Source organism: Prionailurus bengalensis, chromosome A2 (genome assembly GCF_016509475.1).
Source record: "Prionailurus bengalensis isolate Pbe53 chromosome A2, Fcat_Pben_1.1_paternal_pri, whole genome shotgun sequence".
NCBI lineage: Eukaryota > Metazoa > Chordata > Mammalia > Carnivora > Felidae > Prionailurus > Prionailurus bengalensis.
Window position 1 is genome coordinate 118,715,836 of NC_057348.1, and position 27,021 is coordinate 118,742,856.

The following is a 27,021-nucleotide window of genomic DNA, read 5'->3' on the forward strand; positions in this document are numbered from 1 at the left end:
TCGACTAAGAAAACTTTTTCAAAGTTTCACATTCTGCAAAGACATCTTGGGCAACCATGTGTAACAAACTGCATCACTGATAACACAAAGTAAAACAAACCTGACATGCGGAGGAAGAATCTTATAAAAAAAAAATTTTTTTTAAGTTTATTTATTTAGAGAGGTGGAGGAGGCACAGAGAGAGACAGAGAGAGGGAGAGAGAATCCCAAGCGGGCTCCATGCTGTCAGCGCAGAGCCTGATTCAGGGCTCCATCTCACAAACTATGAGACCTTGACCTGAGCCGAAATCAAGAATCAGACGCTTAACCGACCGAGCCACCCAGGTGCTCCTGCTGAGGAAGAATCTTTAAGAAAAATGTCTACGCAGTTAGTTCACGAATGCAATGCCATAGCTTCCACGACTCAGTCATTCACACAGCCACACATTTACTCTGCTTTTACTCGATGCAAGGCGTTGAACTCAACACGGGGACTCAAAGCTGAATATGATACATTCTGTGCCCTCAAAGAGCTCATGGACTGGTATGGAAGACAGACAGGCAAACCGGCAAAGACAGTGTAACAGGGCAAGTCCTATGATACAAGCGATATCGTCAAATAGCTATGCAAACAGAGGGGAAGTGACTCAGCCTGAAGTGGATGAGGAAGATATGGAAGATATCTTTGGGAAGATATGACACAATTAGGGGTGGAGAAGGGCCTTTCTGGTGAAGGCAGTGGCATGTGCAAAGGTACTGGGGTGTGAGAAACGTGTCGTGCTTGAAAAATGGCGAGTGGTTCACAACCTTTGACACCCGGGATGCCATAAAGAAAGCCAAGGGCAATAATGCTGGTGAAGTAAAATAGGAGCCAGAGCATGAAGGGCCACGAATGCCACGCTGAAGAGTTCAGACTGCAACCGAGGCTAAAGGATTTCATGCAGGGGGATGACTGGACTAGATTTCAGTCTTAGAAAGATCTCTCTTGCAGTGTCGTGAAGGACGAATTGAAGAACCAAACGGGTGGCCCAGGAACAGCTGGAATCTATTGAGACAGAAAGATGAGAAGTTGCCTCTGGCTGGAGGGTGCGGGGTGAGAACAGTCAATGACAGTACATGGGCACAAGAAGAGCGGGCGGGGCGGTGATAGAAACGTTCTAAAATTGGATTGTGGCAATGCCTGTCCAACTCTGTAAGCTTACTGAAAGTCATCGAACTGTACATTTAAAACGAGCGAGTTCTGGGGCGCCTGGGTGGCGCAGTCGGTTAAGCGTCCGACTTCAGCCAGGTCACGATCTCGCGGTCCGTGAGTTCGAGCCCCGCGTCGGGCTCTGGGCTGATGGCTCAGAGCCTGGAGCCTGTTTCCGATTCTGTGTCTCCCTCTCTCTCTGCCCCTCCCCCGTTCATGCTCTGTCGCTCTCTGTCCCAAAAATAAATAAACGTTGAAAAAAAAATTTAAAAAAAACAAACAAACAAACAAAAAACGAGCGAGTTCTATTGTATATAAATTATACCTCAGGAAAGCTGTTAAAAACAAACAAAAAAAGGAACAATTGCAAAGATACTCAAGTATCCTAGACAAGAACCAATGAGGGCCTGACGTAGGCGCCAGAGGTATAGATAGACCTCACCGTGGAGAGCGGGTGGAGGGGACAGGGGAGTCAGGGATGCTTCCTGGGAACCTGGATGGGACAGGGACCCGGAGGAGAAGCAGGTCTGCTGGGTGGGAGAATGGGGGAGCTTAGGTCTCGATACACCAAGTTTGAGGTGCCTATGGAACACACACCTGAGCAGAGTTTCTCAAACCCTGCATTATGGACATTTGGGGCATATGTTGCGGGGGCTGTCCCGTGCACTGTGGGCTGTTTAGCAGTGTCCCCGACATACGCCCGCCCGCAGCCCCCACATGACAACCACACATACGCCCAGACATTGCCATACGTCCCCTCAGAGCAACATTGCCCCAGGCGAGAACCACTTGGGAAGAGAGGCTGTAACTCGTGACTTTTTCTCCTTAGTTTTTCTTTTGCCTAGAGATGCGATTCACACACCATAAACCTCACCATTTAGAAGCGTACGATTCAGTGGTTTTTAACACACTCACAAAGTCATGCAACCATGGCTATCTAATTCCAGAACGTTTTCGTCACCCCGAGAAAGCAACTCCACGCAGAACAGCAGCCACTCCCTACTTACCCCCTCCCCCGTTAGTCCCTGGAAACCACTCATCTACTTTGGGTCTGGGGATTTGCCTGGTCTGCCATTCTCCGCAGAATCACACGGCCTGTGGCCCCCGGGGTCTTGCGTCTTTCACCTGCCACGTTGCTTTTCGAGGTTCACCCAAGTTGTGGCCTGGGTCAGTACTCCATGCCTTTTGATGGCCACTCTTCCACGGCATGGATGTGCCACTCTGTTCGCGCAGTCATCAGTCAGGGGACATTTGGACCGTTCCTACTTTTTGGCTCTTACGAATAATGCCGCTACGAATATTCGTGTACAAGTTTCCGTGCGGACGCATTAACTTCGTTCCTCTCGAGTGTGTATGTATCTATCCTGCGGAAACGCTGTGTTTACTTTCTCGAGGAACTGCCACGCTCTTTTCCGCCACTGTATGGTCCCGGCAGTCGCGTATGAGGGTTTTAACGTCTCCACGTGCTCGCCAACACTTGGGATTGTCCCTGACTCAGATTTTTTGCTTTCAAGTTTCCGAGTAAGCATTTACTATTCAGCTACGTTGTTTATGCCAATGTGATTTGTTTTTACATTTCTTTGCGAAAGAGAGAGGCCGGGAGAGAGAATGAGAATCCCAAACAAAGTCTGCGCTGTCGGCATAGAGCCCAACCCGGGGCTCCAACTGATGAACCATGAGATCATGACCTGAGTCAAAATCGAGGGTCGGTTGCTTAACTCAGCCACCCAGGGGCCCCTGTTTATGACAACTTTATAGATGAGAAAACTTATGGTCAGAGGAGGGGGACTGCAACGTGCTGAGAGGTGGGTAAGATCCTTTCCAGCACTAATGTTATTTTATGCTGGAAACTACACAGGGGCGCCTGGGTGGCTCAGTCGGTTGAGTGTCCGACTTCGGCTCAAGTCATGGTCTCGCGGTTGGTGAGTTCGAGCCCCGCGTCGGGCTCTGTGCTGACAGCCCAGAGCCCGGAACCTGCTTCGGATTCTGCGTCTCCCTCTCTCTCTGCCCCTCCCCCACTCACTCACACTCTCTCTCTCTCAAAAATAAACACGCATACATAAACGATAGCCCTTGGCGAGCATCCTTTCTTCCATGCACCACTCCTTCTCCTTTACTGGACCATTCCACTTCCATCAGCATGATCCCATAGTATCTCCAATCTTAAAGACACACCAACAAATTTTCCCTTGACCCCACATCCCTGCCAGTATCTATCCCATGTTTTTTCCTCTTAACAGCAAAACGTCTTGAGAGCTGTCTCTACTCAACGTTTCCCATTTCTCTTCCCATTCCCTCGTGTCCAATGTCATTTCCCACGTGCCCCAGAACACCCGTCAGAGGCACTTATTTTGCCAAGGCAAATCACTAATTCTCAGCTCTCACATTTGCTACTCAGCTTCTCAGTAGCTTTTGATACAAACAATCATTCTTCCTTCCGACACAATCTGCATTTGGCTCCCACCGTCTTCTCCCCTTACCGTTACCCCTCATCTCATTTGCTGGCTCTTTTTCCCAGCCACTGAAAGTGAGAGTAACACAGGGTGTGGTCTTGGACCTTTGCCTTTCCTCCCCCTGGGTGGCTTCCAGGCCACCTAGGAGTTTTCTCCTCCTAAACTTCCCACATCTCCCCCAGAGTAAATGGTAAGCCTGCCCTCCACTTTCTTTTTTTTTTTTTTAATTTTTTTTTTTCAACGTTTATTTATTTTTGGGACAGAGAGAGACAGAGCATGAATGGGGGAGGGGCAGAGAGAGAGAGGGAGACACAGAATCGGAAACAGGCTCCAGGCTCTGAGCCATCAGCCCAGAGCCTGACGCGGGGCTCGAACTCCCAGACCGAGAGATCGTGACCTGGCTGAAGTCGGACACTTAACCGACTGCGCCACCCAGGCGCCCCTGCCCTCCACTTTCCCCACCAACCTTGGAATCGTCCCTGACTCCTCCCTTTCTCTTTCACCCAATCCATTAGTTAGTGCATCTGTCTTTATGTTCCAATCTGACCATTTCTTGCCCGAGGAGACAGAAACCTCTTCATTAACATCCTGGTCCCAGCCCTCACTGCTTCCCATCTGGATTATTACCATCCCCTCCTAACTGGTCTCCTTGCTTCCAGCCTCGCCCTACATTCTATTCTCCACACAGCGGCCACAGCGATCCCTTTAAAGGCTAGGTCAGACCACATCGACCCTCTTAACAAAATCCCTAATGGGCTGCCCGTGACAGGATATTTGCAAAATGGCCACCGTAATGCCTTGGCGTCCACTCTCTTATGTCATCCCCTCCAACACGGGCTCTGGGCTGGGCTATGTGACTTGCTTCGGCCAAGGGGGCAGTACAGCCACGAAGCAAGCAGAACCCAGCCAAGTGTCTGCTCGTTGGTCTTGTCCTGCGTTGCCGCTGAGAGCCCTTCCGCCGCCACGTGAAGAAGCTCAGATTCGCCTCCTGGACCCTGTGGAGAGAAGCCCCAACCGTGCCAGCTGTCCCAGCTGAGTGAGGCCAAACTAGACCCTCCAGCTCCAGAGGAGCCGGCCCAGGGGAGAAGAATAATATAACTGACCTGGAGAATCTTGAAAAATAATAAACACTTGTTATTTTGAGCCGCTGAATGTTGAGGTGGCAACGTATCATCGGTCAGCTTCCACTCTGGCTAACTGATACACAACCAATCCCACTTAGGATAAGAGCCAGTGTCCTAACAGGGCCCTACAAGATCTGGCCCCCCTCATCTTGGGGCTTCACTTACAGCCTCCTTGTGTTTCCTCATACCTAGCGTTTGTACTTTCTGCTCCCTGTTCCCGGGATGTTCTTTTCTCAGGTATCTGCATGGCGTGTTCCCTCACTTCCTTCTCTCTGCTCAGATGCCAACCTGACCACCATAACAAAATACCCCTGGGCACCTCCCATCCATCCCCCTCGTGCTGCTTTTTTTTCCTTATTATTACCTGACGTATGCAGTAAACATTTATTTTTTGTCTGTCACATCCCCTCACACACACACACACACACACACACGACACCAGGATCTATAGTCTACAAGGGCAAGACTTTGTCTATTCTGTTCGTCACCGTAGCCCCAGCACTTCTAATAGTGCCTGGGATGTTTTATCACCAGGAAACCGAGGGAAGTAGTTGTAGTTCCGCCAGGTTTGGCACCGAGGTCTATCACCAGGAAGACTTCTAGGCGCTGTGGTGGGGACAGGCCACACGGTGGCATATTCCATTTTGCGCAGGCTGAATTGCGATGGCGCCCACAACCGAAAACTTTCCAATGAACGCCCGTTAAGGATTCAGATGAACAGCAGGAAGCCGGCTTGCCACTGGCCAATTCAGACTCGGTTCCTTTTGACCTCCCCTCCCTTCCTCTTCTTCCCACCCGTTCCCCCCCCCATCAGTCTGGAACACCAGTCTGTCAGATCATTTAATTGCTCGCCAAATGGCTGCGGAGACACGAAAACTCCAAGAAAGTATTATCAGCATAGAAATTTATTTGATTTCAAAATAATGTGGTTATATTTAGAATAATGTAATAGTTATCTAAAGCAAATATCATCATTGGCTCTGAAACAGTTCTAAAGATGTCATTCTTTTGAAGTCAAAAAAATATGTCGTAAGAATGTAAAAGGAAGCAAAAATATAAAAAACAAGTTTGCTGAGTATTGGGAGTTGTAACAAGAAGGATACACAGTAAGATAATGTAACAGAGTCCAACTTATAAACATGCAGCAGGGAGTTCCGTCAGCTTTACCGACTCCCTGGAAAAGAAATCAGTAACCTCAGCAACCCAAGAATACCACCACTTGGCTAACAGGACAAACTTCCCGAGGGACACAGGTAATAATTCACTATGCTTCCCCTTTTTCTAACTCCTTTCCCCACACCAATTTCTTTAAGATAGGTTTCATTTGTAAAGTGACAATATTTGGTTTTATTTGTAAAGTGGAATAAATACTATCCTGATTGAAGTATGCCACGATTTCGTTGAAGATGCTCAGGAGTCAAACTTTTGAAAAAGGTCAATCAGCTACTTAGCAGAGACCATCAGTGGCTTACAGGGAAAAACAAAAAATGGAGAGAACACAGGTTTGCTAAAGAGATAAAAAAAAAAATAAGCAGTTAAAAATGGGTGAAAAATCCTAAGGTTTACTGGGACCTAGACAGTCAAAAGCAGACAGGTGACCTTTGATTAAGCCCATTTACTTGTGGAGTGAGCTATAAGGAGGCTCCAAGGTGGAGGTCGGTTTCCAACAGTGTCCACGGCCAAAGGGCAAACTCAGAAGGTCTCCTCTTCTCGGAGAAACTGGAAGACGGACGAGAAGTCTTTCTTTGAGTAACCCTTTGCACACATCATCCTGTAGATCTGATGGGCTAGGCTGCCCAGAAGGATCGGGCTCTTTGTGTTGGTGGCGGAGTCTTGGGCCAGCCCCAGATCCTAAATCAAACAAGGGCAGGAAGGAACACATTGAGACTGGTAGCGAGGGCTCACTTTGCAAATGTGGCTCCTAATGCTTTGCTTTCAAAGCAGGAGGAACGAAGTCTGAAAAAAATAAGATACTTACAAACACTGTGGCGGGTTATATATATTTTTGTGAGTACTTTCGCGTAGGGCAAAACTACTCTGGACAGAAACCTTAATTTCTGAGTCTCCTCCCCACTCCTCCACCCAGACCTGTCTGTTTTGACTGTGGACAAGGGTTACTAGATAAATGAGATCACACAGGGAAATGCTTTTTCAAATCTGCAGAAGCCTGTAAGCCTAAGACAAGCCCCCCATCATGGAATCACCGAATATCCATGCAATCTCTTTATTCAACAAGTATTTAGCACTGTCCCAAGCGCCAGTGGCACAGGCATGATGAAACCGAGGCACTGTTCTTGTGACGCTCGGGGAAGACAGACAACAAATACTACAATTTCAGATAGGGACAAGGACTATGAAGAAAAATAAAGCAGGGGAAGGGGCTGGGAAGTGGTGGACAGCAAGGGTGGAGTGGAAGGAAGGAGTTCTGATAGGGGAGATGTTTAGGGAAGGCTTCTCTGAGGTGAAGACACTTGACCTATGATCTGAATGTCAGAGAGCAGTGGGTTCTTTGGAGAGCTGGGGGAACAGAGACGCAGGCAGATGGAACCGCAAGGTGCTGGGACACGGCTTGAATATTCGAGAAACAGCAAGCAGGCCAGTGAGGTTGAATGAGAGTAAGCAAGGGGGCTAGGGAGAGAAATGAGCCGGGCACGGGCACACGTAAAACACGGAAGCTTTAGTATGTTTAGGAAGGAGTGTGGGTTTTATTGTAAGTGCAATGGGACATCCACCCTCATGACAACCCTTTAACATCTTGGCGAGCTAATGCTTCATCCTGAGAGCTTCAGAAAACGTTTAAATCTCCAGCCTCTTAAATATGTATGATGGTATAACTGCAAACATTATTTTGTGCTTATCTGTATAATTTCCACATGTAGACAACAGATCTGAAAAATCTGCTTAACCTTAAATTCTTCTATAGTTTTCTAAAAATAGAAAGCAAGCTGAATTGTGTCCTGCACAGTTAACAAACATACAGCTACACTATTGTTGATACCCAGACAAACCTCTCTGGTTGACATCATTTTGCAGCAAATCTGCAAGATATATTTATTTTCAAATGACAGAGAGAAAATCTACATAGACTGCATTTAACTTTTAACCTAGTTAATTGGAACACAAACTAGAACAGAAGAACTCAGAGTTAACATAACATACTAAAGAGAACACAGTACTATCGAGAAGAAAGGTCTAGAGTTTTTCAAAGGGGCAACTACACACCCAAATAAAATCTGTCCAAACCAAAAATCAGAAAGTGAAATTGCTTTGGTGGCCACTACCTTAAAGGGTGGACATTCTAAAAAAACGAACGGTGCTTAGTCTCCGAAAACCTGAGAGGCTTTTGTATCTTGAAATGTTAGAAAAAGAAGGCATCCCTTGAAGCTGATAATGTATAATTTAAAATAAATAGATTTTCCACATCATTCATCAAATAAAATATTTATGAATCCATGAGCTAAGTGGGTAGTTCAGGAAAAAAATAACACAACAATGGCAATAAGGTTCAACGAGTTAACGGAGGACCAAGCTGTTATGTTTTATGAGGAAATGGGTACACTGAGGGAGTACCAAGAATCATCGTGATTTTCCATATGCTGTTCTGTAGCGGCCATCACAAGTAGACATCTAGGTTGGAGAGCTCAGAAGAATGATCTAGTTTTCCTATTGACTATGTTCTGATTATATACACACAACATATTAGAATTTTATGATGTCAAGACCTAGAAACAAATGCACAAGCCTCTACTTCGATGACATCCCCTAGCACAATAAAATTTAATGGCAATTGAACAAAACCTCTCTTAGCAGCTAAGCCTTGATCTGTCCAAGCAGAATCACAATGCTAAGACTGCTTTAATCAACGCTGCATCGATGGGGAGTTCTTTAATCTCCATCAGTTTCTCTACACAAACCTAATTAGCTATGGTGTGTTTTTGTTAACAGCAATCTGAGGTGATGAAAGATTTTTTTAAGTTCCTTTCTAAGTACTCTCATTCCAAGCAAAATTAAGAAGTCTTCCTCTTTGTAAGGGAGACCACGACTGCATTTCACTGAGGGAAGGACACCGGTAACACCCATATGTTTGACTCCTGCACTGTCTCACACTGTTAGTTGAAAACACTGTGATTCATGATCAAGAAAATCATTTGATCTATTTTTGAAGTTCACTTATTTAATTTTGAGAGAGTGAGAGAGAGAGAAAAAGCACGAGCGGAGGGAGGGGCGGACAGAGAGGTGAGAGAGAGAATCCCAATCCCACTTTGAGTGCAGGGCCTGACACGGGGCTTGAACTCACCAACCGTGAGATCATGTCCTGAGCCGAAGTTGGATGCTCAACCGACTGAGCCATCCAGGCGTCCCAAGAAAATCCTGTCAAAGGAAGGACTCTGACAGTGGGCAGGGCCACTGCAGAAAATGGCTAAAGCACAGGTGTACCACAGAGTGAAGGGCAGCTAGGGCGGAGTCCCCAGACAAAGCCAGCACTACAAAAAGACAAATCCATCTGATCCTTTTGATCAGAAGCCTCCGACTTCTTATTACACTCTTCTGTTTGAGCCATTAGCCGTATTAGTGGAACCGAATAAGCTAACAGCTCACAACCCACTTCACACAGACACAGAATGGAAACTGAGCATAAATGTGATTCTTTCATGTTTCCGTGTGCCCTAATAAATCACCTGCGGCTTCGATGAAAACAATACACTTAAGGAGCTACTTCCTGTTTCTAGCAACAGCCACACAGCACAATTGCAAAATCCTAAATTATATGCAAACCTAAATACAGGATACGGATTCGCATAAAAATAAATATTTTCTTAAACGAAACATGAGGAGAAATCAAACTGCAAAATAAGAAATGTAGTTTCAAACACTGCTTTATCCAATAAATATTTAACGTGTGCTGGCAATATGCCAGGTACTGTGCCGGAAGCTGGGATGGAGGGGGGCGGCGGGAGGCAAGGACAGACGACGCAGGCAGAGGGAATAGTGTGCGTGGAGGTTTGCAAGTAAGAGACAACGAGGGGCGCCTGGGTGGCTCAGTCGGTTGAGCGTCTGACTTCAGCTCAGGTCATGATCTCACGCTCCGTGAGTTCGAGCCTCGCGTCGGGCTCTGTGCTGATAACTCAGAGCCTGGAGCCCTCTTCAGATTCTGTGTCTCTCCCTCTCTCTGCCCCTCCCCTGCTCATGCTCTGTCTCTCTCTGTCTCAAAAATAAATAAATAAATAAATAAATAAATAAATAAATAAATAAATAAATAAAAAAGAGAGACAACAACGGGCAGAAAGGAGTTCACTATGGTGGAAGCAAAAGATGAGCTGGGAAGGCTGAAACGAGCTGGTGGGACGAGCCAAGGCCAAATCATGGAGGGCTTCGTGAGACAACTTGCAGAGATAGACTTTATTTATTTATTCTTTTCAACATTTATTTATTTTTGGGCAGAGAGAGACAGAGCATGAACGGGGGAGGGGCAGAGAGAGAGGGAGACACAGAATCGGAAATAGGCTCCAGGCTCTGAGCCATCAGCCCAGAGCCCGACGCGGGGCTCGAACTCACGGGCCGCGAGATCGTGACCCGGCTGAAGTCGGACGCTTAACCGACTGCGCCACCCAGGCGCCCCTGCAGAGATAGACTTTCAACTACAAGTAACAGGAACCGGTGAAAGAGACTTAGTAGGGGAAATGGCACACTCCGGTTTCTACGTGTCCAGAAGCCCGCTCCCTCCCCCGGGGTAGAAAATGAACCAGAGAGGATTATGAAAGGATAGGACACCAGTTAAGGACTGATTTGGTATGATCCAGGGGAGGCTCAGCCAAGGTACTGGTGGTGGCAGAGAAGGGAAATGCATGGATTCAAGGCACAGTCAAGAAGTAGAATGGACAGAACGCCATGGGGAATGAAGGAAAGTAAACCGAGTATGGTGTCCAGGTGTATGTTTTTATTACTTTTGTAATCAGGAAAAAAGTCAACTATGGGGGCAGAGTGGGATGGGAAATAGCTCAAAGTCTGTTCCTCTTAACAGTATTTTCTAAAGTTGAGATCACAAATAGGAGGAGGCCAACAATTTGCTTTTCAGATGACTTTGCGCATAAGTACGTACGTACTCTTAAAGCGGGAAGGCGTATTTAGAAATCTAGTATCGTGAGAAAGATATTCTCTTCTTCTGTGATAGGTGTACCCAATGTCAATGTATTATCCAGAAAATTCTTACTCCTTCCATTCTAAGGACTTGGTAAAATAATGAAAATTTCTATGAAGAACAAAATCTTGCCCATCTCATAGTACAAACAAACCCAAGCACAAAATAAAACTCCCAGCCTATTCTTCTCATCTGAAAGGGCAGGAATATAAACGAACAAAATAAGGATTTTTATCTAAGCTAAGTTTTAACTCACTTCCAATGAGTAAGTGAATCGCTATTTTAGTAATCTTGCCATCTAGGGTAGACATATGCTTTGTTAAAGGGGAGTGGGGGATTAGGCCATTAAACATCTGTTCCCCTCTGTCTTGGGGAGGGAGTCTCTGCATTTACCATACCTTGGCCATGAGTGTTGCTCCAAATCCACCCTGATAGTTATTAGCCGACGGCACTCCATCCATCACCCCGGGTACGGGATTGTAAGTGTCACTTGACCAACACCGTCCTGAGCTCATGTTTAGGATTTTAGCCAATAGTTTTGGGTCAAGCCCTAACCTGTCAAAGGTCAAAGAAAAGCAGTGTTAAATGTCAAAATGTACAAGTCATGCGTGACTTATTTACGTATGAGGATGCTCTATCTTCCTTCTCCATTTATTGTATGTCTTCAAAAATCAAAGCAGATTGATGAGGGCAAAGAACCCAGTCTTAAATTACAGGGTATTAAAAGCTCGTGATTAAACACTTCTGAGCCAGGACATTCTGCAGTGGGAGAAAATCCCCTGTGCTATACCCTACTTTTAAGAAATAACACATAATTGTGTAGTTGTTGGTTTATCACACACATGGGTTTTCTAGTCTTTTGGATATCGTTGCATTTATGTGTCACATAAGAACCTTAAACCAATACGATAACCTGAATTCTACATCCTTTATTCACAAATGATATATTTCAGAAAGAAATACTGACAGATAAACCATGCATCATGGAAGTCCGTGTGGATGCATTTATATGTATGTTTATTCTTTTAGCTTTTATGAGAATGAATACAAGAGATGAGCCACGAGCAGTAAAACGAGCTTAAGAGAAGTTATCATTATAAAAGAAGACATTTCTTGCTGCAAACTTTTCCTTATTTATTAAATCTTCATTAGACGGTCTTGCTTATGAAGCAAGTCTGCACAGAGCTGTGACATATGCTATCTATTCAGAGACATGCATTATAGTTCTGGGTCAACTGCTGATAAGGTTACTGATCCTGATAAAACAAAGCTTGCCCAAGCGGAAACATCATTTGTTCTATCACTGAGCTGAGGGCATCAACGGCTGTGCAGTGTGGACCCAGAAAAAAAATAGAATCAAAATGCTATATTATTTTGATTCTGAGAATCTGAATGCAGTTTGGGAAGCACAGTTTGGCTAAGTTGCACTGAACCAAGTTTCAAATAAAACTTTCTACCCAGCAATTGACTCGTTTCTTTCATACAAAGAGACATTATAAAATAATTGTCATAAAAGCTTTCTGCGTTTCCTTAGAACCAATCTCTTCCAGAGAAGAAAAAAAAAAAAAAAACAACTGAAAAGAGACACGTATCAGTGTGAAACAAATTACGCATTTTGCCTTGCTTAAGCTCTTGTTTCCTCTGTGTTTGAAACCTATGTCTGTTTATTTCCCAATGTGAGTATCATGACCCAGTACACATTTTTCCAGTACTGGGGTAGGGGGCGAAGGCTGACAGCCAGCGTATGTCTGGACATAGCACATAATACAACTGTTACGTAATCAGGTTTTCAAGAAGTAGCTGTGGTGCGAGGAATATATATGGCATGCCACATGTGTGAAATCAAGTGGTGGCCCATGTTACAATGGGGAGTCTTCTTAAGGATTATAACAGACAGAGAAGATTCACTCTAATCGGCTGTCATACATTCCGTTCAATGGTAGACTGCCCGAAAGAAATCCAACAGTTTCATTCATTCCTTTACAAAATTCCAAGTTTGTTACGGGTGTAGTTTAGTACTGATGCTTTCTTTCCACTTTTAAATAATAAGAGGCTATCAGTATGCTGTTAGAGCAGATGACTTGGGAAAGAGAAAGCCAATGTACATACTATGAAAAGTAAAAATCACACATTAACAATTAATCTGCTATAACTGCAAATATATTCCCTAAGCACAAAGGTTCAAGAATGTCTATGTCTAATGTACTCCATGAGTAGGGAATATTTTTAAGACCCCCAAATATCGCTCTTCCCTTCCATTTGAAATATAATTCAAGGGCTTCTGAATTTAGATTTTTCTTTTACAATGGTTCATCACATTTAAAGCAGCAGAGTTACTGTTCTCTTTATAACCTACCTGGTTATACTCAAGAGAACCTCACAACAGCCTTTACTGCTAAAGCGGTTCGTGCTCTATGTACAGTACTCACCAAAATGGCGGGCAAAGCTTATTATCCTTTGTAAAACCCTACATTTCATTTTTCTTGAGTGTTCAAGGAAAAATACTGGCACTGATTTATGGAACCCTGTTTGGTGAACATATTACTATTTAGAAGCATCCTGAGGGGCACGCAAAAAAGCGAGGTGGCAGTTGTTACGTGCTCACTTTTCAAATCTGATGCTTCCCCGCTGTGCTGACTCCCCTTTAGGAGATGGCTACTCCCTCACCACTTTTCCTCTCCCGACTCCCCACCCTACAGCAAAGTGTATCATTAAAAAGAGCAAGTTAGAAGTGTTTTGCATTTCATCTTTCTGAGGATTCTTTCACTGGCACATATATAACTGACAGTTAAAATTAGACATAATATTAAAATCAGTTACTGAAGTCCTCTGTCTTCCACTGTGCCTAAGGCTTGTAATGGTCTGAAACCAGCTAGAATACACAGTAATTGTCATTCAGAGAGTCTATCCTAGAACGTCATGCTTCACTGGAGAAGACTGAGTTTCCATTTGAAATCAACAAATTAATCCAAGACAGGTATCTGAAAGGGCAAGTTTAATAGGAAGCAGCTACTGGGCTCTCAACCATGATAAAATGTTATTGCTGTTTCCCTGTAAATTGGCTGGGAACATATGATACTTTCTGCATAAGAGCCCCATCGCTGTTCAGGAGATATACAGCTCAAGCCATCAAAAGGATGACAGTCTGTCAGTCCCCATAATAACTTGCCACTGGACGTGGTTCGAGAGTGTGCGCGTGCATGCATGTGGCTTTACAATTGCTGGAATGTTCTCTGATATAAACAGAGAATGAATTCATTGCTCCGACCGCATATATAATGCAACTCAAATAAACGTCACTGTGTCAAATCTACTCACCTTTAAAACACAAGAATTTTAAATGAACTTTTGAGAGAAGTAAAAATGATGCATACACCGTGAAAAAAATTAAACAGAATCCAAATGTTTGCCTTCACTGTAACCAAGGCTGTTAAGGGCCAAAAAAGTTTTTTCACTTTATATTCTATAGAAGTATCTATACTGTCTTTTTTTACGTAAGAACAAAGCAGATTATGTCACTAAACTGAGATGTTTGTATCACAGGATGTGAAAATCAAATACCTAAGACTATGTCAGTTTTTTTCAAGTTTATTTATTTTTGAGAGAGAGTGTGCGCACGAGCAGGGGAGGAGCAGAAAGAGGGAGAGAAAGAATCCCAAGCAGACCCCACACTGCCAGCGCAGAGCCCAACGTGGGGCTTGAACTCACGAACCCGTTCGTGAGCCGGGATCAAGAGCTGGATGCTTAACTGACTGAGCCACCCAGGTACCCTAAGACTATGTCAGTTTTAACAGACCGTCCACTTATTCATCAATGTTTAACAGATTTGCCACGCGCAGGTGCTGTGCCTGGAGCCAAGGAGACATAGTAAAAATCTAAGAAAAGGCTGTGCCTGCCATCCAGGAATGAGCCAGTTAAGACACACACACACACACACACACACACACACACACACGTACGTTAACTTTTACCTGAGGCAGGAGAAGTGCCTCCCTCCCCCTTCTCGCCCCTTTATCCATTTGACAAGTCTTCACTGAGCGCCTACTATGTGCTAGGTATGTTCTTAAGACACAGCAATGAGCAGACAAAGCCAATCCCCTTCAGGGAGCTTGCGTTCTAGTTGGGGAGACAGGCAATAGACAAACACATACATACACACGCCAGCTGGTGAGAAGTGTTATAAAGAAACCACTTTTAACGTTACAATTCAATTCAAATACTAACCACCGCCACCATCAATAACTACCACGCTGAGCCTGTACAATGTGCCGGGAACTGTTTTAAAAGATTTACACAGATTAACTCATTTCGTTTTCACAAAAAACTCTGTGGACAGATACTATTATTTTTGTCATGTTATAAACGAGAAAAACTGAAGTCTATGGCAGAGCTACGACACCAAACTCCCACCACGCTGAGTCTCACTGGATCACGTGGGTGGGCAACTTAACAGTCAATAAGCCAGAATGACAGTGCTTTACCAATCTAGTAAGAAATTTGGTCAGGGCGCCTGGGTAAGCATCCGGCTCTTGATTTTGGCTCAGGTCACGATCTCGTGGTTTGTGGGTTCGAACCCCGCACTGGGCTCTGGACTGACAGCACGGAGCCTGCGTGGAATTCTCTCTTTCCTCTCTGTCCTTCTCCCTGACACACATGTGTGTGCTCTCTTTCTCTCGAAATAAATAAATAAACTCAAAAAAAAAAAAAAAGAAATGTGGTCAAATTTTTATTACAAACCTTCTGCCACTTGTTATCTATCGCATATGTATCAGGGTTTACATCATCTATTCCATATGTATTAAGTTTACATCTATTGCATATGTATTAGGTTTACAGCTAAGGGGACTCAAGTCATCACCTAAATGAAAACGCACCACCGTCTCAGGGCAGTAGCCAAGAAACTAAAATGACACTTGTGGGAAAGTTCTCATCTTGAACAGCCTGCCAGAAAAGTTCAACTGTCCGAAGTTTCTTTTAAGGTGGAAGAAGACAAGACGGTCATTGCTAGGGGCCTAGGTGCTGACTGGTGATGCAAATGACCTGTTACAACCACCAGTACTGAAAAAGAAGACAAGACAATTCCCAGTGGAGCAAAATTTTATGAAAACTAAACAACAAAGCTTCCACTATCAGCACCGTTCCTTTGTGACACACGGGAGCAAAACGTCTCTAATGGAAGCAGGACACCTTCGGTGCCAATAAAACTATGTTCCGAGTCCTAATTAGAACCCAATTAGAAGGTACAAAGGTCTGATAAAAAAAGAATTTCAAAAATATGTTGTATACCCATATTCTTTATGCTTTACTTTTTTTTTGTAGCGTTTAAAATTTCCCTCATATCCATCTTGACTGTAAAAGAGCATAGGGTCAATAAGAGTTCTAAACTGTAGGATTTTATTCTTCCATTTTTAAAAAAAAATGGGAAACACTGTTCTAGAAAAAACACTGACTTATGAGAATGAAATTAATCAGAAATGATCACTTCATAGGAATAGGTGACTCAATTTGTAAATGTTGACATTAATGCTTTAAAAAAAATTCACTTCAGAGTGAACAGAATATAAATGTGGCTGAGCCACTTTGATGCTGTACTACTTTGTGGGAATTTACTACTTGGGAATTTATGCTTGCTGATGCCAATTTTCTCTTTCACCTTGCAAAGCTCAATAAATCGTGGTCGCTCTCTATACTCTATTAGAGAACAATCCTGTCACTTTAAACCATGTCTGTAAACCATGGAGAAAAGACAATAGCAGAGGCAATCATTTTTAGGACTTTCAAGCCACTGAGAATCTTTGTCAAGATAAACTAATAAAATCCTAATGTTATGAAAATAAGCAATTCATTAGTATAATCTGAAGCACCAGAAAGTTGTAAATTATTACCAGTTAAGTAAAATTAGGGAGTTCCTACCCTGTGTTCATTTTTCATATATGATATATGCAAATATTATATATGTGATAGCAATATATGTATGTAGAGTTTCAGAAAAATTAAACATTTAAAGTTTCATCTTTCTAAACATTATTTTTATCATAGTGGATCAAGACCAATAATAAGGGAAGTTATTGCTTTTCCTCTTAACATTTCTATTTGGAATTCTATCACTTTTCATCTTCTCTTTGATCACAAACTCTCTGTAGTAGTCCATGTACGTATTTCATTGTATATATTTTATTCCATTCACTTGATTCAAGTGACTTTCATACTATTCTTTATTAGCTGGTGTTTGGAGTTAGACTTCTATCAGCACTAACCACACAAAAAGTTCATTTTAGAATAGCAAATGATCATCTGGTAGGAGGTTTGCTAGGAAAATTAGCTGAGGAAGGCCAGAGGATACATCGCTAGGCCTAAGGAATATCTCAAACCACTGATGCTCAGCGTAAGAAGCAGGATATAAAACAAACTAGTAAAGATGAAGAGGGAAATTTCAGTAGAACATAGCCTAGATTATCTAGGCTTTTGCTTTTTTGTTTTTATTATTATTCATTTATATCCAGAAGAATGGAGATAAAATTCTAAAGATGCATATGCACACTAATGCTCCAATCCTATTGTCAACACCAATTAATTTTGTATGCAATTTTGGCTCCAGAAATTTACATCTTCCTCTTCCGTGAAATTAGTCTAGAGGATGGACATGAAAACGAGTCACTAGTAACACGTTTTTCATTTATGATTAAGTGACCCATAGCCTAAAACTGGCTACAGTACAGACATACCACTCTGAACAGCTCCCTGTATACTACCGGTTTTATTAAGGCTTTGTACAGATATGCCTTAGCATCTTACAGACATTCAATTTTAAAATGTAAATGGTACAGGATATTGATAAACCAATTAGCACTGATGCAAAGCAAATTCCTCTTTTATCTCAATTACAACATGACAACTTAATAGGTCAAGATAGTTTAACATCTGAGACAAGGGCAATTCAATAAACAACAGCATCTTGATATGGTAATTAAGAGGAAATGTGAATCCATTACTGTGTTTTAAAAAATATCTCAAGCACTTTGGCTCTTTTATTGCTGTTATCAAAAGCTGTGAGATGAAACACTACTCTGATTTGTGATATCCCTGGTAAGCAGTTTGGGGAAATGTGAAGAAAACACCTGAATAAAGCATCTTGCTAATTGAGCATTTTCTAAAGTAAGAAATGTCTATTTATTATATTCATGAAATACCGAACATTCAAACAATTAATTAGGTGATTAATCATATGTAACATTCCTAACCCAAAAGATTAAAGGCTAAACTTAAGACATTAACCTTAAGCATTCTAAAAGATGATCCTTATCATAGGAGAAACAAAATTCCTGCATCACTTTCAGCAGAGGATGGATGCATTTTATTTTAATGGAAAGACATATCCTTAATGTAAAGTAACAAAACCACAAGCCAGTTAAAATGAAAGAGTTATGTACATGAGTTGCAGCTTTATGAATGCCATCCAGTTTATCCCAAGACTAAACAACCAAGAGCCCTTGCAGTGAACAGATACATAAAACCAGTCATGTGGTAGCAGAACACTTGAATTCGCCATACATTAAAACGGCGTTTTACAAAAATTTGTCCTACACTGCCAAAGTATGTTTAAATTTTACAGTAAAAGTGTTTCTTGCATTTCAATACAACAGAAGAAATGGAGCTCCCATATAAAAAGGATAATGCAACTTCGAATATACAGCACAACACATTTTATGGCTATGGCAAAGAATATTCATGCTCTCCAGGGCCCAGTGGTCGTCAAATAAGCAAAGTCTATTAAAGTTCAATAATGAAGTACTTTCAAAATGTTCCTAGATCAACTCGTTCATCTCTCACGGACCCTTTTTTTTTTTTCAACATCAGAAAATCAAATAGAAAAGCTCATAAAAATTGTTAGTACATGAAAATATATATTCGACAAACCTGATTCCAAGATTCATAGCTTCAGCAGTCCCAATCATACTAATGGCTAACAGCATGTTGTTGCAGATCTTTGCAGCCTGAAAATAAATGGAGTACATATTAAATATCTTTATTTTCAAGCTGTAACTCACGGGAAGTTGTTCTTCACCCACCCCACAGGCTTCTTTCTAGAAGAGTGTGTAACTACTGATTCTCTCAAATGGGGAAAGGAACATGGTGCTGCATGCCTCCTCCTGAGTCTGCCAGGCTATCTGGGAGCAGACTGGGGAGTCTCTTCCATTGGGTAAGAAACCTACAGTGGTGCCTGAGCTCCTCCTGTGGGCACAGTCTATAGGGAATACTGACCTGTGTGGCATGACTGCTTTTTCCCCCCCAGTTTCACTGAGGTATATTTGACCTACAGCACTGTATAACTTTAGGCCGTAGAGCACAATGATCTGACTTACACATATCATGCAATAATTATTGTAAGTTTAGTTAAAATCCATCATTTCATATAGATACCAAAATATATACGTTTTTTCCTTGTGATGAGAATTCTTAGGATTTGCTCTCTTAACAGCTTTCATATACATCATATGGCAGTGTTGGCTCCAGTCATCATGTTGTACATAACATCTCTAACACGCCTGCTCCTTATAGAATGGTGCTTACATTCTAACTGGGGCAATGGAGTAACACACTGAAGATAAACGCAACAAATAAACAAAAACAATTAAGTGGAAAACTGTACGGCCCTAAGACAGAGACAGTGAGAATTGAGAGAAACAAGATCACTGGGGAGAGGAAGTAGAACCTGAAACCACCTCTTGGAAGGCCAGGCAGGAATTTAAATAGGCAAGAGGAGAAAGGAGAGCATAGGAAAAGGTAAATATGTAAGAGGGATTAAATATATCAAAGCATGGGAGAACAGTAAGAAAACTGACTCATGCGCCTATGTTTTAAGGAATGGTAAGAAATGTGGTAGTTAAGACTGGGGTAGGAGCTATGAAAGCTAGGGTGGAGAGGTAAAATTTGACACGGCCGGAAACAGGCATCTCTTCCAAGTTTCAGAGTTGGGAAGTGTATGATGATGCAAATATCTTGATGGAGTTGGTTTTGGTTACAGTGTTGGCAGAGTGGTAAACCTGGCATCCAGGCTTTCTAGCAGTACGCAAGGTAGGAGACAAGCGGAGAAGAATGGATCAGGTAATGTGAGGGATGGACAAGACTGCCAACAAGGAGAGACAGTGAAGCAAAAATCAGTAGAACCTGGAGACTGGATAAGAGAATGGAGACAATAGGTATATCTGAGACAATACCAAAGTCTCGAATAAGATAAAGAGGGTGCCAGCGACCAGGACCAAGCATTAAGAGGAGGGGAGATTGAGGGAGAATGCGTGTGGTGGTGGTGATAGGGGGATAACTAGTTTGATTTCTGAGTTCAGGGTTGCCATTCACCTCTCTCTGATTAGAGAACTGATATATTTCTAAATGAAAATATTTGCTTTTCTTTAAAAAAAAAAATTAACGTTTATTCAGTGTTGAGAGACAGAGAGAGACAGAGCAGGAGCAGGGGAGGGGCAGAGAGAGAGGGAGACACAGAATCGGAAGCAGGCTCCAGGCTCTGAGCTGTCAGCACAGAGCCCGACACAGGGCTGGAACCCACAGACCGTGAGATCGTGACCTGAGCCAAAGTCAGACACTTAACCCACTGAGCCACCCAGGTGCCCCGAAAATGATTCGTTTTTCAAGAAAAAGATAAAAGTGCACAGATTACTTCTTCCTGACTATATTACAAACAGAGCTGCAGTACATAATTAGATGGAGGAAAACAGCAACTGAGACACCATGAGCACTTCCTATGGAAGCACTTTTAAGGATGATTTCTGTGGTCAGTAGGATGATATATCAGAATGTGAATGATGAAATTTTCAGTATCTTTTTTAATAAGTTAATTGGTTGATGTCTGCTTAATTCCAGCAGGAATGATGGAAAACTAATTTATCCCAAATTAATTTGAGAAAATCTGAGCAAACAAAGAATCCACAGATTGAACAGAGTGGGGTTGGAATAATAGTATGGTCAGGAAAGACAAATGAACCTTAGCCAATTTTATATCATCAAGTCAGGGTCATTAATGTGAAAATGTTACCTGCCCGGTCCCAACAGCTCCACAATACACCACATTGGAGCCCATGCACCCCAGCAACTCCTGGGCAGCAGCAAATTCATCTTCGACTCCTCCCACCATAAATGTGAGGTTCCTAGACCGAGCAGCTCCCACACCTGAATAGGTTGGGGGTAAAGGGACAGAACAAAAGGAGACATTTCTTCAAGTGTTTAGGTAGATAGTAAAACTAGAGAAAAGCCCCAAAACAAATGAAAACACCTTGCCTCCAAACTGTATTTATGTCAGGCGTATATAAGATGCCCTAAATCTCTCCTGGAATGTGTGTGTGCGTGCGTGTGTGTGTGTGTGTGTGTGTGTGTTATCATATACATATACACATTTTTTTTTTTAAGTAAGCTCTACACCGAATGTGGGGCTTTGACTCATGACCCTGAGATCATGAGTTGCATGTTCTACTGGCCGAGCTAGCCCCTCTCCTGGAATATTTTAAAAATCAAGTATTGTGGAGTTTAATAATAACCCAAAAGAACACACAGATTCAAACTCTTATTCTCAATTCATCTCAAGTATCTGGCATAATCATAGCACGAGACATATTGTAATTTGAAATGTGCATTTTATTATTCACATGCATCTTTTATTCTTTTTTTATAATTATTTTTCTTTTTCTTTTTTTTTTATTATGAAATTTATTGTCAAATTGGTTTCCATACAACACCCAGTGCTCATCCCAACAGGTGCCCTCCTCAATACCCAGCACCCACCCACCCCACCCTCCCACCCCCCATAAACTCTCAGTTTGTTCTCAGTTTTTAGGAGTCTCTTATGTTTTGGCTCCCTCCCTCTCTAACCATTTTTTTTCTTCCCCTCACCCACGGTTTTCTGTTAAGTTTCTCAGGATCCACATAGGAGTGAAAACATATGGAATCTGTCCTTCTCATGTATCTTTTATTCTAAGAAACCTATTCAAGCAATAGAAAGTATATGAAAAAGGCCCTTGTGCCCTGACCAGCACAAGAGCCAGAGGGATCTGCTATTCTGGGGATTTGGGTGTCTTTAGTCCATTTGCTTGCTCCCCACATGCTATCTACCGATGAGATCTACAAAGAGGAAGACCTGGCTCTTTCTCCCGCACACAAGTAGGCATTTCAGATGGTAAGAGTCTTTTTTTAAGTTAAAACAGTCGCTTATTTAGACCGGTAATTCTGATGTGCACTTTCCAGTATTATTTGATTTTTCTTTTCCCTCCTCCTATACACCGTTTGGGCAATTCATTCCTAGTGATATGAGCAGGGAGAAGAAATGAGCTGTGGCTGGGCTACTCCTTCCTAGCTCTTTAGAAAGGTCTGATGTTGGGGCGCCTGGGTGGCGCAGTCGGTAAAGCGTCCAACTTCAGCCAGGTCACGATCTCGCGTTCCGTGAGTTCGAGCCCCACTTCAGGCTCTGGGCTGATGGCTCAGAGCCTGGAGCCTGTTTCCGATTCTGTGTCTCCCTCTCTCTCTGCCCTTCCCCCATTCATGCTCTGTCTCTCTCTGTCCCCCAAAAAATAAATAAACGTTGAAAAAAAAATTAAAAAAAAAAAAAAAAGAAAGAAAGGTCTGATGCATGGTCATTGATTGAAATGATTGGTTAGCACACAAAACATGCCCTAGACTTGTCCCTAAAAAAAAGGAGGGGAAGCTTCATTCATCTAACGTTTTATCAGCTATAAAAGAAAACCAAGAGTATTATTGCTGCTTTTAGTATTAAAAAAATTTTAATTCATAATTTTCAAGTTGGGTTTTATTGGCCAAAACCAGGAAAGTGTGTGGAAGAAAGCTAGTACAGTTTTTGCCTTTACACTTGATTTTACAGTGTGGCTAGGAATAAAGAAACCATCATTGTCTATTTATCAAATCTGGCCATTAGAATCGATAACTACAAATAATGGTCTACTTTTTAGTTTAATTTAGTCAATGAAATACACCGTTTTTATATATAAAAACCCCAAGTGAAGAGATTCCTCTTTCACTGAAATTGTGAATATTTTGCTATTGCCAGATCAAGCAGCCTTTCTATTACAGTTTATGCTATTTTAACTAATTATCAAAAGCGAAAGAGGTCAGCATTATGTTAGCCAAATAACTGTGGAAGAGGAAGTGCCCACATGTTAGGAAAGCCGAGGATACTCACACATAAGGTTAAATTACATTGTTTCACAGTATTTTCAGACACACTTCGGAAATGATTATGTACAAAAACCCAATTATAACAAATGCTTTTAATTAGCCAGTCTGTGTCCTTTGAACATTCTGATAATGTTGAAGTTTAAGTGATTGTCACTTTGTTAGTTTCTAATTTACTTCACCAAGGTGGTAGATCATTACTCTTTTACAATTATTTTGCTCAATTTCTATAGCCATTTTTATTCAAACCACATAACCATCTTGATTCCTAATCCTGTTGATCTGACCTAGGAAAATTAAGTAGACGATTTAAGTCAAAGCTTACAAACAAATCCAGCACTATCCATCATAGGTCAATAGCTTTGTATCTAGATTACGGATTGCTAAATAGCTTCAGAGAGTCATTTATTAAAGGAAAATTAATGCTGACAATGGTTCTCAGCTGGTTAATCTTTTGACAGGTGTACTTTCTCACTTGTTCAAACACATATTTCAAAAAGAAGAAATAAGTTACTTAAGCACGAGAAGATCACACACACAAAAGAATAATTCATCTTCTAACTCAGATGTCTGTGGTATTTCTGCTCTCATCTCATTGTGGTGGCATAATTGTTAGGACTTTTGCATAACCTACATGCCAATGTAAGGGTCTAACCTGGGCAATTCTAAAGCTTTGGCATTCCTTGGGACCAAACCCTGTCTTTCCTTACATATTCCGTTAAGCGTGTGACACTATGAAGCCTAGTCCCATCGTGAAGGCAAAAAATTAAGACCTAAGTAATCCTAAAATAAACGTAACCATTTTAAGCTTAGGAAATAATATCTAGGAAGGTGGAACTCTAAAGGATGTAAGACATCCTACAGATTTCAGAAGACATTGTACAGCATTTGAGGTCTATCAATAATAAACAATAAATTTATTACAGTGCCATGCCATTTTAATTCAAATCCACTTCCCCGAATAGGAAAAACCTAGAACACACACTCAGGCAGTTTCTAGAATACTGGGAGAGGGATTTATTTTAACCCTACATTTTACTAATTATGTATACGAAATCAAAACATATCCTGTGCTTAATTCTATTACAGCATTTATAACACCTTATTACAACGTTTGATTTTCTTACCTGATGCCTCCATTACACTACAAGCTCCCACAAGATCAGCACTGAGGTCTTGTTTCTGTCAGCATTCCCATTATCTACCACAGTGCATGATACATTCAATAGATGGCTGTTTGATAAATAAATTCATAAGAAATTCATACAAATTCATAGAAAGAGTAATTCGCAAGTTCATAGAAAGAGTAAAAATCTGGAGATGGAATATGTGGTTTAGGGGATGTACCATTCACTGACTGTGTGATTCTCAGCATATAACGTGGGAAAAGCATTAATAACTTCTTCACAGAGTGGCTGTGAATATATGAACACATACATGCTGTAAAATACGGCATGCTACTTGAATGTCAGGCCTCACTACTTTATGCCATGGGTTTGTGGAGTGGGAGTTTTATCTTTACCTACACGATACCTCAAGTCCTTTCCTATCTGGTCGTCTTAGTCGCTGTCTTCTCTAGGAGAATTTTAGCCTCTCTGGCTAAACATGAGTGGGTTTGGACAACACCTATGAACACTGGAAGGAGGCTGGCCCAGGTTAGGAAGTACTAAAGTGGTCCACGGACAGTGATGTTAAAATTACAGCGCAGACCTCTAGTAAAACCTTTCAGCGGCAGCAGGGTATATGGGAAGGTGACAAAAATGCCGCATTTGTTTCACTCGTTCAACAAAACTGAGAACCTATTAAGAATCAGGTCCTGGGGCGCCTGGGTGGCTCAGTCGGTTAAGTGTCCGACTTCAGCTCAGGTCATGATCTTGTGGTTCACGAGTTCGAGCCCCGCGTCGGGCTCTGTGCTGACAGCTCGGAGCCTGGAGCCTGCTTCCGATTCTGTGTCTCCCTCTCTCTCTGACCCTCCCCCCATTCACGTTCTGTCTCTCTCTGTCTCAAAAAGAAATAAACGTTAAAAAAAAAAAATTAAAAAAAAAAAGAATCAGGTCCTGTGATAAGTCCTAGAATTACACATGAGTGTATGCATACACATGAGTGTATGTGCCTTGCTCCTAAGAATTTACACCCATCACTGGGTGATCCAGCCACTTGTCTCCTCACCCATCACCGCCACCCTAGACTGAGCCATCATCATGTCTCACCTGGATTACTGCAACAGCTTCCCACTTGCTCTCCCTTCGGCTCTTGCCTCCATAGTCTACCCTCCATAGGGCAGCCAGAGGGAACCATTTTTTTTTAATGTTTATTTATTTTGAGAGAGAGAAACAGTGCGTGCGCATGCAAGTGGGCAAGGGGCAGAGAGACAGAGAGGGAGAGAGAGAATCCCAAGCAGGCCCCGTGCTGTCAGCACACAATCTGATGCAAGGATCGATCTCACGAACTGTGAGATCATGACCTGAGCCGAAATCCAGAGCTGGATGCTTAACCAACTGAGCCACCCAGGTGCCCCCAAGGGAACCTTTTAAAACATAAGTCTAGTTCACGTTTCTTTCCTACTCTCAAGCCTCCTAATGCTTCCCATCACTCTCGGTATAAAATTCAAAGTCCTACAAAGCCCTACAAGGCCCTCTAGGATGCAGCCCTTGGCCACCTCTCCCATCTCATCTCATACCATTGTCTACATCGCTCAGTGCTTTCCCACCATCCTGAACTCCTACTGTTCCTGAAACAAGTCAAATACACTCCCATCTCAAAGACATGCACTTTGCCTAAAATGCTCTTCCCCTAGATATTCATCACTTGTTCCCTTCACCGCATCCAGATTTTTTTCTCAAAATTTACCTCTTCAGAGAGGCCTTACCTGACCACTTAATCTGACAATCGAAAAAGGCACCCCACCATTCTCGATCCCCTTTTCTGCTTTAATTTCATTCACACTATTTATTACCACCTATTTATTTTAACTCTTCTATTTATCTGGTTTTGGTCCATATTCCCCACATGAACATTGGCTCCATGAGGGCAGTAGCTCTACTGGCTTATTCACCCCATATGCACGGTGTCTGGTCCATCACCAAACAGAGCATTTGTTCAAAAAGAGAGACAGGAGGAGGCAATGACAGAGGGGAGAGCAAGGAAACAACTGAGCGCAGTACTGGGTGGTAACTGTTCTCCCAGAGACACAGAAGAGGCTAGCGACTACAGACCAAGCAGCTGCCATTCTAGCAAGTCATTAAATGCTCCTAAGTTGTTTCATCTAGAAAGGGAGATGATGAGATAAAATTATCACTGAATTGCTTTTAAGCTTTTGAAATTCCATCATTTGAACTTGCCAAGTTCACAAAATATCTACCCTCCCACCACATTTATCATGTTAATGCATAAAACCAAGGCACGTGTCATTTTATACGCTATATGAATGGTTCCGAATTAGAAAATGAGTTTTCTCGTGTAACCACATTAATTAAATCTAATAAGCCTACATATTTGTGGTTGTCTTTAATGCTTTTATCTGACACTTTCCTGTGATGATGCCTCTTTCCTGTGATGATGCCCCTCGTGCTTTTTTCCCATGACTCCAGAATCAGAAAGACTGAACTCATCTGTACAGATGAAAAGGCAAAGGCCCAAACCATTCAAAATAGGTGCCCGGACCACCCTGTTTTTAAAGGGACAGGCGTCTACCACTTCTCTTGGAAACTGTTTTAATTTCGATCAACCTTAGAGCGGAGAAACACTTTAAATCTAATCAAAGTCTCAAAGTCAGCCTCTCTTTTTCTCTCTCTCAAAGGCATCACAGGAAGTCTCCATTATCGAAACTATCTGCTTTCTTTCCTTCCACTCCTACTTATGGTTGACATAAAAAAATCTGACCACTGGAGACCCATTTGTCTGTGGGGAACAAGAGGAAACCCTGGGGAATAAGAGGAAACA

At 42.3% G+C, this 27,021-nt stretch overlaps 1 protein-coding gene across 2 annotated transcripts in view; it reads right to left on the reverse strand.

The window, feature by feature from the left end:
• Positions 1-686: 686 nt before the first annotated feature.
• Positions 687-27,021, reverse strand: part of HIBADH (3-hydroxyisobutyrate dehydrogenase) — a 116,593-nt gene continuing 90,258 nt past the window's right edge. Inside the window, exons 5-8 of one of the 2 annotated variants that reach the window (XM_043589158.1) lie at positions 20,936-21,069; positions 18,802-18,878; positions 11,283-11,439; positions 687-1,024 (exon numbers count right to left, since the gene is read on the reverse strand). In XM_043589158.1, the coding sequence (XP_043445093.1) occupies positions 950-1,024; positions 11,283-11,439; positions 18,802-18,878; positions 20,936-21,069 (443 nt within the window). In that variant the 3' untranslated portion in view covers positions 687-949. Of the gene's footprint in view, positions 1,025-5,632; positions 6,597-11,282; positions 11,440-18,801; positions 18,879-20,935; positions 21,070-27,021 lie in introns of those variants that run through there. The other variant, XM_043589157.1, reaches the window with a different exon arrangement.